Source organism: Thamnophis elegans, chromosome 3 (assembly GCF_009769535.1).
Source record: "Thamnophis elegans isolate rThaEle1 chromosome 3, rThaEle1.pri, whole genome shotgun sequence".
Taxonomy (NCBI): Eukaryota; Metazoa; Chordata; class Lepidosauria; order Squamata; family Colubridae; genus Thamnophis; species Thamnophis elegans.
This window is the reverse complement of record NC_045543.1, coordinates 79,608,533-79,623,396: the sequence shown is the minus strand read 5'-3', so window position 1 is coordinate 79,623,396 and position 14,864 is coordinate 79,608,533. Positions and strand designations below refer to the sequence as shown.

Here is a 14,864-nt window from a genome sequence, read left to right as displayed (position 1 = left end):
GCCAAGTCCCAGTTTGGATGGGAAAATATGGGACATCGGTTTCCAAGGTTGCCATACATGTTGCTATATCAGCAGCTTTTAAATTAATTGCTGGTTTTGATTCTCCCTGCCTCCACAATTTACTTTTATTATAAATTGCCTTGATTATGTGAATAATGTAAAATTATTCACAGGATAATGTTAATGTTGCAAGGCTACTAAGATATATGGCTCTGAGACTAGGCTATTCCCAAGGACTGGACTATTCTAAATTAGCCTCAATATTTCCCTTGAAGTCTTTAATTTAAAAATAAGAGTTACATACTTTTTGTGGAAAATACGTGTTCTGCAAAACAACTGAAAGGTGGTCATGGATTTATTAAGTAACAAAATATAAAACAAATTTTAAAATGAAATTTTAAATTTCACTTGGATTCTTGGGCCAAGGTAGATGTTGCATATAGGTTGTATGGAAGGGTCCACAGATTTATATACTGCATTTTTCAGAGTATAAGACAGACCTTTTCAGCCCCCCAACAGAGGGAGAAAATCTGGGTGCATCTTATACACTGAATACAGCATTTTCTGCCTCTGAAACCCGCCCCCTTCACAAAAATGGACGTACAGAGGATTTGGGAGGCCTGCGAAGTTCTCCTGGGGCTAGAAAGGGCAAAAACGAGCAAAAAAACGGACCACACATGGCCTGTTTTTTGCAGTAAATGGGCCCGTTTTTGTAAAAAACAGGGCATTTTTTGCTCGTTTTGCCCCCTCCCCCCAGCCCCAAGGAGCACTTTGCAGGTGTCTCAAACTCTGCATGCCCTGTTCTTCACAAAAAACGAGGCGTGCAAAGGGTTTGGGAGGCCTGCAGAGTACAAAAACCTTTTTTTTAAATTTACCTCTTCAAAATCTTGGTGTGTCCTATAGTCTGGTGCATCTTATAGTCCGAAAAATATGGTTTAATTTTAAAAAATTAAATGGTATGTTTTACTGAGATCAGGATTCTGCTGCATAAAAACTCTTCCCAGTATTGTTCTTTGAACATATATTGAAATGCTGTCGAAACTGCCCCAGAAAAAACAAATTTTGCTACACTTTCTTCCCAAAAGTAAGAGGCTAAATTGAGACATAATTCTTCCAAAGAGAAGGGAGATCCTGATGCCATCATACTATCTAGCCTGTTTCTGTATGTACAGTATATTTCAAAGGGAAATACAACAATTGAAATTGATTCAGAAAATTAAAATAAAACCTCTGCTTTTTATTATTCAGAGACATAAATATCCAAGCTGGGGAAGAAATGTAGTTCAAGAAATGGGAAGGGTTGTGGATTGAGGAAGGCTCTTGTAAAGCACAAAAAGTGTTCCTGATTTCGTGAAGTTGTTTTGCCATCCTCTGAAACTTTCTTGTATGCCTTGTTAAGCCCCGCTGTCTAAAAATTATAGTTGGCTAAGATATGAAACAAGCCTTTCATCCCAGACCAATTGTCTTTAATTCTCCCCACCTCCATACATTTCTTATAGCTTTCAGAAAAAGATTAAGATTTGGGGGAAGCCACAGCTGATATGGCATGAATCTTTCACTATTGCACAGGTGGTATTCAGCAGGTTCTGACCAGTTCTGGAGAACTGGTAGCAGAAATTTGTAGTAGTTGGGAGGACCGGGAAATACCACCTCTGACTGCCCACACCCCATCTACTCTCTGTCTCCTGAGTCCCAGCTGTTTGGGAGGAAATCCTTCCCCTGCCATACCCACCAAGCCACACCCACCAAGCTATGCCACATCCACCAAATCATGCCCACAGAACCAGCAGTAAAAAAAAAATGAATCCCACCACTGCACTATTGCCTTCAGTATTCTTAATGGTTCTCCACTTTTGTTATTTTTTTAATCGGCATACTGGCATTTAATTGATATTAGCACTGGTGCCAATATAATATGACTCAGAATCTATTTAGAATGCATTATTTTTATGAAGATACATGATGCTTCTTTTATTCTTCTAATTTAAGGAATAATGTGCATCTGCTGGGTTAAAATTTTTAAAAGTTACCTTTTGGAACTTACTACATTTTATAATGTGGTCGAACATTACGCGACTTCCTGCTGTCGGAATTAATCTAAGTTTTTAATATTGTAATATGATTTTTTATCTTTCTTTTAGACACTTTCAATCCCTGGGAGCAAACTAATTTCACTTTGAAATTCCTGTTAGAGTTTAAAGTTTGGGGTCCTGATCTGCCCCATCCCTCAGTGACCCCCCCCACAATCAATTGCGCCTCTTTGCAGAAATAAACCCCAAGTCCAGGAGTATTTCACCATTTCTATAACTTCCTTCTCTCACACATTCTCTTGCATCAGGAAAATGCTGTGTTGGATTGTATATATTACCTATCAGGACATATCCGTGCTATTGATCCCAGCAGTTTAGTATCCTTTCATTAAATCTCAATCCCTCCTCTGGTGCAAATGAATGGTTTGGGAATGGCCTGACTTGTAGAACCGATCAGTGCAAAATAATTGATTTTATGCATGAGGTTATGCTACTCAACTCTTTCTTTTTCCCATGACAAACGGCTTATTTTGCCTTGCAAGAGATTGAGAACAATCCTATGCAGGGTTTGCTTAATCTGCTGGGTATCTTAATGGACATCAAACACTTTTTTTGCTAAGCAGTCTGCGTGTCAGGACAATTTTCTCTTTCCACCTCCCTGATCCGGAGGAAAACTGCTCCTTTCTCACATGTCTGCAGACGAGGGTGCGGAAGTATTTTTTTTCTTTTTTAATGTTGCTGCCGATTTCGCAACCAGCATTCAAGCACCAGAGCTCGGCCCGATCCGGCCCGGCTGGCTTTCTTATTTGCAGCACCGGTTGCAATAAGATTTCAAGCGATCGATCCTTTTTGCTCGAGCTTCCGCTGTCTCGGAGCCGGAGCCGCCGCTCGCCCCCAGGTGGCTCCTCCGGGAGCCTGGCTGGGCTCAGCCAAACTCAACTTCCTGGCCTGACTTTTTGACAGTGACAGCCTCCCTCCCGGCCGCACCCGACCCAGGGAGCAGCTCTTCCTCTTCCCCAAACGAGCCTCTTCCTCGCCATCTCCAGCATCGAGAAGGGGCAGGAGAGAATCTGCCAGCCAGATCAAAGGCTGCCAGAGCTACAGTAGGGAGGTGGGTGGATGAAATCTCAGTTTAGGACGCCAAATGCACCACGTCCTGCAGGGCTGTCCCGGCTGAGTCGCAGCCAGCGCCGATCCACGTGTCAGGAAGGATCGCCTCCTCTTGCCCCCAACCCCAGCGGGATAACGCCCCCCCTCGCTTCCAATAAGAAGGGAGGCGGCGGCAGCAGCAAGATCAAGATGACGGCTTCCAGGAAGAGAAAGAGGCGGCTTGGGAGAGCAGCGCCTCCCTTACCTGGTTTAGCTGGCTTAGGCGGCGGCTTGGACATCGCTGCGTCCAAGTTGCAAAGCCAACCTCCGCGACCGCCGATCCTAGCGCTGAGCCGGCTCGCTCGCCACCTCCAGATCGCCGCAGCCCTTTCTCGGCGGAGGATTTCTGGAGCGGCGCGGCTCCGGAGCGACCGACGAAGCTGGAGGGACCCAGCTGAGCGCGCGAGGGCACGAAAGGTGCTTTTGCAACGAGGAGGAAGTGCGGCTCGTCGCAGACTGGTTCCCCCTAGAGGCCAAGGAAACGCACGGCAGGAAGAGCGAAGGGAAGCAGGCAAGGCGGAATCATCCCAGGAGGGGGCGTTCCGCGCGGGAAGGAGGGGCCGACCACAGACCGACGAATCACAACGCGCGCAGCTCCAAATAGGGGAGGGGCGGTTCCTAAGCCTCCCGGAGGCCAATCGGAGCGCAGCGGTGGGACCTCCCTGTCCGCGTTCTTGGTGTGCAAGCAAGGTGAAGCCTCTGCCCTTTTCTGTGGTTACGGCTTCTAATGGGGTGATAGAAGAAGGAGGGGCTTGGAGACGGCCCGCCTCTGTTTGCGGGCCGAATGCAGGCTTCGCTTTGCTTTCTTGTGGGTGTCGTTCACGCGCTTTGCTCCGAAGAGGAAAAGTGTGAGTTGCATTTGTTACGTTGCTTTTGCTTGTAGACACATAGGGACTCTGAACAGAAGCCCTTGTGGAATTAATTTTTCTAAACAAAAACAAAATCTGACCTTGTTCTCTGCAGTGTGTGATTGCGAGCACTTAAGTGTAGCAGACTGGACGTTGTTGGGCAATAATATGTACTTGGCCCCATAATGAGTGAGTAACTGGAGGGCTATGCTGTTGGTCTTCCTTAATGGTTTTGTTTCTGGGGCTGCTTTCAAACTAGCACCTCGTGGTAAGAAAAAGATGGAATATGTGGGGGATGGAAAGGAGGGTAACAAAGATTAATTGAGTTTAGAAATCCGAGCGACTACTGTATGGGGTAAAAATCCTATTGATAACAATTTAAATTTCTGTGATGTTAAAGGGTTTTAACATCACCCATAAAAAACCGTTTGTAATTATTCCATTGTATGATTGTTCATGAATTGGATGAATGAATGAGAATACTGGATAGTTATAAGAAGAGTCTGGGAATGAAATAAGGAGAGATAATACACTGTAAATGAGAAGATAAATGGGATAAATCCATCCTCCACCTGTCCCATGTAATTCATTCATGGATCATATGCCATTAAGTCTGGGTTGACTTGGTGACCATATAATCTTTTTCCAGAGTGATCTAACCCCAGCCTGGCACTTCATATTGCTCAATAGGACACCCATTGTCACTGTAATTTCCATTCGCCTTCCTGCTCGTCCCACCTTTCCTAGCATTGTGGACTTCTTTAGAGGACTAACTCTTCACGTTAATGTGTCCCAAATACAGATAGTCCTCGACTTCCAATCCCAATTGAGCTGGAATCTTCTTGTAGTTGGCACAAAGCAGTAATTAAGCTGGATGTCACGTGACTGTTTCCGCTCAATGAGTGCAATTGTGGATTAAGACGGAAAGGAATAGAAGGTAAGATAGATAGAAGGTAAGGGACACTGGGTGGAAAGGCCAGCAATGAAGGTCACAAAAGGTGATCACATGATTCCAGAATATTGCAGCTATCATAAATATGAGTTAGTTGCCAACTGTCTGAATTTTGATTACATGGCTTTGGGGATGCTGCAATGAGGAAAAATAGTCATAAGTCACTTTTTTCAGTGATGTTGTAACTTTGAACAGTCACTAAATGAGCTGTATTCAGTCATACAAAACAGGAGCTATCCATTACTTCAGTATGTTCTTTGGCAAGTCTGAGGCTGTTTGATGTATTTGTTTGCTATTAATTTAGCCATATTTATGTTTAATCAGATTGGTTTTTTTCACTTGGCTTTTGGACTTTTAGTAACAGAGCTAGTAGATAATTTACATTTTCAGCTTCCAGAGTAGTGCTGTCAGCATGGCACAGTTCTCTTCCTCCAATTTAAAAATCAAGAGCATTTTCTAATCTAGTCTCCTTCAATTAATAAATAATAAAACAAGGAGTCTCCTTTACAGACTTGGAAAAAGTCCATTACACCATGTTCCAACATAATTGTAACTTTCTTTCTTGTTCCATTTAAGTTTATTTGTATTAGGAACTGCAGTCTTATTCAACAACCATAGAGCTTTTATTTACAAATGGTGTAATTTGAATAGGGCTGTGTTTTACGGACAGTTTGATATAAACATAAATCTTATTTTTGCTGGTTTTAATGACAATTGAAACAAATATTTTGTTCTGCAAGTGAAATTGCATCCCTTTTGTCTATGCATTGCTCTTTATAGTTTATTTTGGAACTGTGTCCTACTCTTTTGAAATTCTGTTTGCATCCCAAAGGGTTCAAAGTCTTTCACCCTTATGTAACTGATAAATGACTTGGAAGCAATTCAGAAGTGGATTGCTCCTGGTTCGGCCTGGATTGGGCGAACCAGTAGGGATGGAGGGGGGAGGCTTTGCCCACCCACCCAGACGCTTCTGTGCATGCACGCCTGAACCGGTAGTAAAAAAAATTAGCAACCCACCATTGAAGCAATTGTAGCATAATAGTTAATTAGCAGCATATAATCTAGGTATATTCATGGTTATCAGTATTTGTAGTCATAAGTTTAGTGCTATTTTATAAAAGCACTAAAAACTGAAAAAAAAACATCGTGAAGTGTTTGAGTGTAACAAAATAGCCTATTTTATATTCATGTGCTTTAAGGCTAGCCAGTACTTTGATTCCATTCCAAAAAGATGGTATAGCTATAAAAAGGAGGATACCTAGTTTAATACTGTGGAAAGAACCTTGGAACTGTAGATGAACCCAAGCTGCTTCTGCAGTGTAACATAAATATTAAAAAGTCCAATATATTTTATGCCACATCAGTAGAATAATGTCCAAATGACAGAAAGTAATCATTTAACTTGTTTTGGATTGGTCATATAATATCATTATTTATTAAAATATTAAACCCGTGATTATCACTGACTCTGGGTAATTTAGATAATATAAATGGCCATCCAGGGACATCCAGGTCTCTTGGAGAACCTCATTCAAGAGGGGAGGTGCTATGGCAGAAAAGACATACCTCCTGAGATTAATTGAAGGAACCAAGGGATTGCCCACTTACTGGAACAAACTGGCTGGGGAGATACTGTGGGAGATAAATGGATCCTCAAGTAATCAGGCTCTGTGCCATGTACAGAACACTGTATATTTCTATGTATCACATTTCATGAAGGATTCAGAGCAGTGGTGGGTTTCAAACATTTTTAGAACCTCTTCTGTAGGTGTGGCCTGCTTTGTGGGAGTGGCTTGCCAGCCATGTGACTGGGTGGGAGTGGCCAACTTGTAAAATGTGGTGAAACTCATTTAACAACGCTCTTGCTTCGCAACCAAAATATTGGCTCAGAAACTCCGGCATTTGAAGCACGCAAGTCTTAAAGCTATCAAGTTACAAGACCCTTGCACCCCTAACCCCTTAGAAAAAAAAACCCAGGGGTGTTCAAACTTGACAGCTTTAAGACTTGTGGACTTCAACTCCCAGAATTCCTCCCCTTGCTTTTCATCTTGATGATGTGTGGATGGGCAGGGGGAGGGAGGTGGAACCGGTTATAAATGGCACTGTAGATTTGTGGAACCTCTTCTATAGAAGAGGTTAGAACTGGCAGGAACCCACCCCTGATTCAGAGAGTCTGGAAGTGTGAGTAAGAGCCATGAAATAATAAAGAGATTAGAAACCAAGTGTCAGAAGAAGAGAGCCTGTATGTTTGGCTCAAAAAAGTATTAATTCTTCCAGGATCTTTAGATAGACAAATGATTCTCACTAAATGACACACAGCACACAACTGTTTCTTTTGTTATTTTTTAGCTTTATTATTTATTAGGCTTATTTTAGGCCACCTTTATTGCTTTATAAGTAACTCAAAGTGGTGAACATGCAGAATATTCTTTCCTCCTTCTGTTTCGTCTACAACTCTGTGAGCTGGGTTAGGCTGAGGGACTGGTCCAAAGAGCTTTCATGTCTAAGGTGGGATTCGAAGTCAACTGTCTCCTGCATACACTTTATATTCTCTCATGGTCACCAAATCATAGGGGCATAACAAAGATGATGATTGCATGTCTCCTCACCAATCCTCCTTTTTATAGTTTTTTTACTTTTTGTCTCAGCTGTGGTTTCATTGATTGCTCTCACTGTTGGGCTAGATAGGTTTTACTCTTTCTTATGTGGTTTTTCAAACAGTGGCCAGTCTAATCCAGTTTTAGAGTCCCTCGCTGGCATAGCTCAATTTAAAAGCATATAAAGGTTCCATAAGCTAGGGGAAAAAAGCTAATTGATATGCTCTTGATTTTATCCTTTCAATTTAATGTTTAGGTTGTAAAGGAACAATGAAAACATTGGTCATTGGACTTGGAGGGTAAGTATGAACAGGAATTTGAAATCCTCTTTTCGTATATCCAAGTATCTAAATACAGATGGTCCACATTTAATTACCATTTGCTCATTATGGATTATTTTCATTGTATATGTACAGTATTTATAATTTTTATTTATAATTTGCATGTATAAAGGCTGCCCTATTCAACTTTGGCTATTGTCGGTATACAATACCAATAAAATACATTTAAAAGTTATGACACTTTATGTAATACGTTTGCCGACTTTCTAAAGCTACGTTCTATATTGTACTGTGAAAACATTCAGTGTATATGAAATTATGGTTTCCACTATTGTTGCAATCCTAGGCCTAATATTTTTGCTGTTGCAACCATACAAATACTTTTAAGAACCTTGCTCTCAGGAAAGAAAAAGACAAACAATGAATGATCATTGTGCATTTATTCTGTAGAAGATAATTGACAGAGAAAGCCCTTATGCAGCTATAATAAATAACCTTCTGCTACTTAAGTTTTAAAAAAAATCATTACATTTGACTGGATACAAAGCAATTGCAGAGCAAACAAAACTATTAACTGTGTTATCTGCTGTACAATTTGTTCTTCTCAACACTTTTTTTCCTATTTCCAATTCAGTGTAACGAATGGAGGCAAAACAACTCTGGCAGGAAAGTTGAAGAAACTGCTTCCCAGTTGTACTATAATTTCCCAAGATACATTTTTTAAGGTAACAAGTTTTTAAAAATTTACACATTGAGTTAATATTTTTCTCTGTTGCAGAAATGGATTTAAGTTTGTTGATTCCAAGGTCCACAAAGCTTCTCTCTGCCCTACAGTAAGTCTATGCAGTGATGATCGTCAGAAGTTAATATGACTCACCTAGTATGATCAGAGAGTTCTCAATCAAATAGAACAATGCTTCTTAGTTTCAGCAATTTTACATGTAATCCCTGCTTACTGATCCAATTGGGACCATGCATGCATGCATGCATGCATGCATACATACATACATACATACATACATACATACATACATACATATGCCCATTGGTTTTGAAGTGCCCAAATGGTGATTGTGTGACTCTTAAGTTTCTAGAAAATTAGCCAAATTGACCTTATCTCAAAATTACTAAAATAATCATCTCAAAAATTATGGAAAAGACTGTAGCCTTCACTTGTTTTGTTGTATTTTTGCCTAACATTTCAATCTTTGCTTTTTCTTGTTCTGTACATTTACTTGGCAAATACCAGTTTTTAAATAAAAGAATGTGGTTCATGGGAGGTTTTATTATATTTTTAATTAATGCACATTAATTTGCAACCACTTATCCTGTGGATTTGTACCATACTCTCCATAACGTTAATATGTTTGGGTTTTCTTTAGCCTGAATCTGAAGTGGCCAAAGATGATCGTGGATTTCTGCAGTACGATGGTAAATATTCTGGGTTTTGTTATGTGTGTGTGTGTGTGTGTGTGTGTGTGTGTGTGTGTGTGTGTGTACACACATGTATATATATGTATATATTTTGAAAACTCAAAAGAGAGATCTGGATGGCTCCCACCCTGATGGCATTCAAAAAGCTATTAAAAGTCCTGGCTATTTTCCTAAGGTTTTGGGCAGAATGATGATTGTACCCCTTTTGGATGGACTTCTTGGCCCAGTCATAATTTCTCTTCTGTTTTTTGTATTGCCCTTAGTTTTCATCACTAAGCCACATAAGAGCAATCAGGAGTTGAGCGGCTTCCAAATTGTATATGTGTACCTGCAAATGTATAAATAAATTAAAAACTGTAATATTGTAAAATACAATTTTCAATAGATATTTCAATGACCTCAATCTTTACACCACAACACAAAGGCTTCCTATTTATAAATGAGAAGAAAGACCCTTTTTGTTTCTAGCCAGTGAAGATCTTCTCTGCTCAATCTGGTTCCCCCTTTCCTAGATGTCCTGTATCAGCACCAAGTGTTCAGAGGAAATCTACACTTTACTTTGTTTAACTACTTATAAAGCTTGTTCTGTTATGGAAATATCCTGTTCTTGGAATGTAAATGTGCTACCTTTGCCTACAAAAACAAGTTGGTTTTAAAAGCTGTTAATATAAATAAGATAGTTGTCAATAACTGTGTACATGATCAACTTGTTCAGGTTCAGACAGCGCTGATTGTTGTGCAATGCAGGCAATTACATTTTTGAATTGCAACATAATAAGAATTCACCATAAATTGAATTGGCTTAGGAAAGCATAGTCAGCTTTTGGGGGATTGTTGACCGTCATCGCATATGAATGAGATGAATCACATTTTCACCTCCTTCATAGATCTGAACTAGCAGAAAGAAATAGATATGAGAAAAGAAAAGACAAAGGAATTAGACTCTTTCTAGGATAAAGATAATATTTTACATAAAACCTTTAGGGTTCTCTTAAAGCAGTCTGGATTTCGAAAGGACTTTGGGTGTCTTCAAAATTCAGTTTATTGTTGGAATATAAATATTTTCATTCAGTAGTTAAATGGAAACCAGTTAATCATGAAAATACAGTAAGCAACTTTACAGATAGCATTAATGAAATTAGTAACATTCTGCCCCAGTTTGACTGCTTAAACTGTAGGATGTTCAACTCAAACTTAGAAAAATAATACTTTGACTCCACACTTTTGCCAAACAGAGAAACTTGCCCAGACTTTTAGATTCTTTTTTTTTTTTTTGCCATTTTAAAGTTAGGGAACCCCCCAGTAATACATTTTGATTATATAAATAAATCTTTTAGCTTACTTCCTTCATATAGCTTTGAATAATGAAATGTAATCAACTAAGTATGACATTCTACTGCCTTAAAAGAATTCATATACTTATTTTAATTCATTTTGCTTAAAGAGGACATGTTTCACTTTATATACTAAATAGTAAAGATTTAAAATTTGATATAATCCATACTACATATGAGAAACTGAAAGCATTTTTTTTTTGCTTGTTAATGTTTAGAAATGATTAATCTGCCATTTCTTTTTAATTTATCCTTAATTCATCACAACCCATTTGTCTGCTATTTGCATAGAATTCATAGACTTGAGAACTACAATGAGATCACTGGATATGTTGCTCCTATACCTTGCTATCACTTTATAAACTTTCCTGCTTCCAGTCCTGATTAATCAATAGTAAACATAATTTGCATTTTCTCAGATAGTGCTGAATCCTCAAAATAGCAAACTCTTCTAACATTTCAAGTAATTCCTAACCCTCCCATTCTGTTCAGTATATACTTCAAGCTTTGGCTCTTGAGTGTCTCATGAACAGAATGTGTGCAGACTGGGAATATTGCCTTACATTTTAAGATTTAAGTGTCTCTTTTAGTACTTGATGCCTTGTACATGGAGACAATGGTGGCAAGCATACGTTCTTGGATGACAAAACCAGAAGACTCTGCATTGCCAAGACCACCCAATAATACACATGATGATCAGACAGGAGCAAAAGATATTCGGGTCTTAATTATTGAAGGTTTCCTTCTGTTTAACTACAAGTAAGCAGTTGCTTAACATTTACAAGAACTGCAATAGGGCAAACCAGCATTCCTTACTTGTCGTTTTACTCTTGCAGGCCCCTTAGTGATATATGGGATAAAAAATATTTCTTAACAATTCCCTATGAAGAGTGTAAAAGGCGAAGAAGGTATGGTATACTAAAACAATGCTTAATATAAAACTTTTTTTCTTTGTTCATTGTTTCTTTCTCTGTAAAATTGCATCTCTTCTTAATACATACGTCAAAATAAGTTCCACTTTTAGACTATCTGTGTTTTGGGAGGACTATATTCAGCCCATGGGCCATATTTCTCTTTGGTCAGGCGGCATTTGGAACTGATGCTGTCCTTCATTCAGAAAGATAAAGGGAGTGATTGTCTCTGTCTCTTCTTTACTTTTTTATGAAAAAGAAAGCTTTCCTTCACAGCAGAAGAATGTGTCAGAATTGCCACCTCACCCCTGAGCTCCTGCTGTCCCTAGGTGCCAGTCTGCCATGGATCCTGGGGGGAGGGTGAAAAGGGGAGGGAGTGCTTAGGTAATACCCCAACCTTTTGGGCACCAGGGACTGGTTCCTTGGAGAGGTTTTTCCACGGATCAGAGGGGGCGTGTTTTCGTGTGCCGCCAGCATCTCATGGATTGGTATTTGTATGACCCGGCTTCTGGCATGCCACGGACTGGTGCCAGTCCACAGACCTGGGGTTGGGTACCCATGGCTTAAGAGGAAAGTGAAAGTAGTGGAAACCAGCCTATACCAAGATTGAGTGTTTCAAAAACATATTGTTCAAAACTGATTGGACGATGGTGGTGGTGGGGGGGCAGTAATGGGAAATGCCTCAGAGGGGAGGAATTACACTTGGGGATTTGGCACAGGTCTGGCTTTTGCTTTACTGCAGTTCACTTGCCTTCTAATAAAACTACCTTTTGTAAGAAATGGAGCCAAGGATCATTTTTACTCAAGAGGTGCAAGCTGAGTCAGAATGGACAGAATGTTTTTCTCAATGGATCATTTCCAGTATTTTTTTCATTGAAGAAAATCTAGACAGAGCTTCAGGAAACAGTAGACATTTGGCACAGATCTTTTAATAGAATGCAAAACACCATGGAATCTACTTAGATCAGCATGACTGATCTTTCCTTATGACAGTTCTGTTATTTGTTATTTGCTATTTGCTAGTGAAACTCGAGGCACATCATTATGAAGATTATCTCTGAACATAGGGTGTGGCAGCTGCTGGCTTTAAAGCTATAATAAAGGTTATATTTGAGGATGGTTAATTTGTGACCCTTCCTATGTTCTTGATGTTAGAATTCAATTCATGATAGTTGGGCCTTTTAGGCACTTGTAGTTTAGCTATATTGAAAAAGTCCTAAGTGGTCAACTCATTCCCCTAAAGCTACAAAGGTTTGAAGAATCAATACTTGGAAACAGTTAAATTTCCCACTAGGCTTGAGGGACTGTGACAAAAATTATGAAAATGGCTTAAAAGTAGTAGTATTGAACAATATCAAATGTATGACTATAAAATCTAGGAGTGAAATACAGAAAGAAGAAACCATTTAAAGATTATCAAACTAATAAGAACTACTTTGGATTTTATTTTTGTTTAATGTAGCAACAGAATATACAATCCACCAGACCCACCTGGTTACTTTGATGGACATGTGTGGCCTATGTATCAGAAACACAGGAGAGAAATGGAAGAAAATGAAGCAAGCATCGGTACAGCTAACATTCTTATAGTTCTGTCAGATGTCTGTGATATTTCCATAAGTATTGCATAACTAATTATGCACTTCCTGTATTCTTTTTTTTAAAAAAATTCTCAGTACTTCTTTGCATTTATGTGAAAGGTGAATAGCTTATGAGTGTGATAAGAGGTCTCTAGTTCCCAAATGTTTTCTTAACGTATGATTAGACATTTACAAGCTCACACTATTAGTGGTCAAACCGTTGTTCAGATTGCATGGGACCTTAAGTTATATATCTTTGTATGAACTAGTGTTAAATGTATATACCACACTTCTCAGCAGTAATGTGATTGTGAAATTTTTCCTCTGCTGAAAGTAATTTGCATTTGTATTCCACCTTTTGCAGTTTATTTAGATGGAACAAAACCACAGGAAGACCTCTGTTCAAGGATATATAATGATATAATGCAGGAATTGGAAAAGACAAGTAAGTAGTTAGCCTAGGATCATTTGCATCAAGAAAATTGCAAATAATGCTATCTACATCATTAGATTTGTGTGTGTGTGTTTCCCATTACATCTGAAAAACATAAGCTGGTCCCACAGAAGTACAGTTCAACTCTTAGTTTCCTTGGACAGCTACTAGGGCTTCAATGTTTCACTGCCTTGTCTAAGATCATTCTTCTCCACTAAATCCTACTGCAGGTATAGGCAGATTGGGGGCAGCAGTTGACAGCTATTAAATGTTCACCTTTAAAAAAACTCCAATGCCCAGAATATTAGGTCATTCAGGTAATAAATATATCCAGTAATCTGCATGTGTTGCATACAGGTATTAATAAACTCGCTGGAAAAAGCCCATCATTATTCAGAAACATATCATTATTGTGCAAGAAGCACAGTCCTTATCCTTATCTTTCCCTAGTTGAGGTAAAGATGTTCTGTGTCTGGTACTCCTAATACCATTGTATTGTGGTTTGGAAAAAGAAAATGCCTCTTACATTTTACCTCTTAAACACTGGTTTATTGTGATCTCTGAGAGCACTAAATTTTCCCTTTTACAGCTAAAACATAAGTGAGCATTCCAATTTAATTTATACGTTTTTATGTTACTTATGAGAAAAATGACTGCATTATTATTTCTGTAAAATTATAGTTTCCAAAATCTTACGTGCATATATTTGATTAACAAGTTATACCAAAATTGGGTTAAATTTGCAAGTGTTACATAAAATAAATCCCTTTGCATAAATTTCTACTTTAGGTATGAAGCCTGGTATTGGAAGTCTTTAGGAAACCAAAGGTGTACTACGATAAATACATTTTTCATAGTTCATTGTAAAATAAAAAAAGAATAAGGATACGTTAACCTTGGAAACAGATTGACTAGGAAAAGCTACAGCATATATTTGAACTAATGTATTGTTCTTTTTTCTATAGGTGAGCAAGGCATTATTATGCATGCATAAAACTGGTTCCCAGCCTGGAGAGTTTCATTACAACCACTTAACTTCATTAATGAATCACTGAAGAACATCCCAGGCCACCAGTACCAGTTGACAGAAATCAGTAAAAATTAAATGAAGATTGGCGCTTCTGTACTATGGGATATATTGTTTGTGGTTCAGTACCAAATCAGTTGCTACAATTCCTGTAACTCCATTAATTTCTTCTTAATATTGTCAAAAACGTAGGTTGTTATATTTTATAATTGTCTCTGTACTAAATAAAGTTGGAGGTCACTTTTTGTATATATTTGTTTATGTATTTTTTGGTCACTTGTTAACTTT

General features: G+C 38.8%; 2 protein-coding genes across 4 annotated transcripts in view; one reads left to right on the top strand and one right to left on the bottom strand.

The window, feature by feature from the left end:
• OSTF1 (osteoclast stimulating factor 1) overlaps positions 1-3,617 on the bottom strand; it is a 28,017-nt gene extending 24,400 nt beyond the window's left edge. The window contains exon 1 of the mRNA XM_032213069.1: positions 3,385-3,617. Coding sequence (XP_032068960.1) covers positions 3,385-3,418 — 34 coding nt within the window. The 5' untranslated portion in view covers positions 3,419-3,617. The remainder of the gene's footprint in view (positions 1-3,384) is intronic.
• A 254-nt stretch (positions 3,618-3,871) lies between these two features.
• Positions 3,872-14,825, top strand: NMRK1 (nicotinamide riboside kinase 1). 3 transcript variants are annotated; one of them, XM_032213067.1, is made up of 10 exons: positions 3,928-4,027; positions 4,830-4,964; positions 7,833-7,875; positions 8,492-8,582; positions 9,240-9,288; positions 11,216-11,384; positions 11,462-11,533; positions 12,999-13,105; positions 13,481-13,561; positions 14,515-14,825. In XM_032213067.1, exons 3-10 carry the CDS (start codon positions 7,847-7,849, stop codon positions 14,541-14,543), a joined length of 627 nt encoding a protein of 208 aa, XP_032068958.1. In that variant the 5' UTR covers positions 3,928-4,027; positions 4,830-4,964; positions 7,833-7,846; the 3' UTR covers positions 14,544-14,825. The 3 variants fall into 3 exon arrangements, with proteins under 3 accessions (XP_032068957.1, XP_032068958.1, XP_032068959.1); XM_032213068.1 differs by lacking the exon at positions 3,928-4,027 and adding an exon at positions 4,034-4,216; XM_032213066.1 differs by lacking the exon at positions 4,830-4,964 and having other exon boundaries at positions 3,872-4,027.
• The last annotated feature ends 39 nt before the right edge of the window (positions 14,826-14,864 follow it).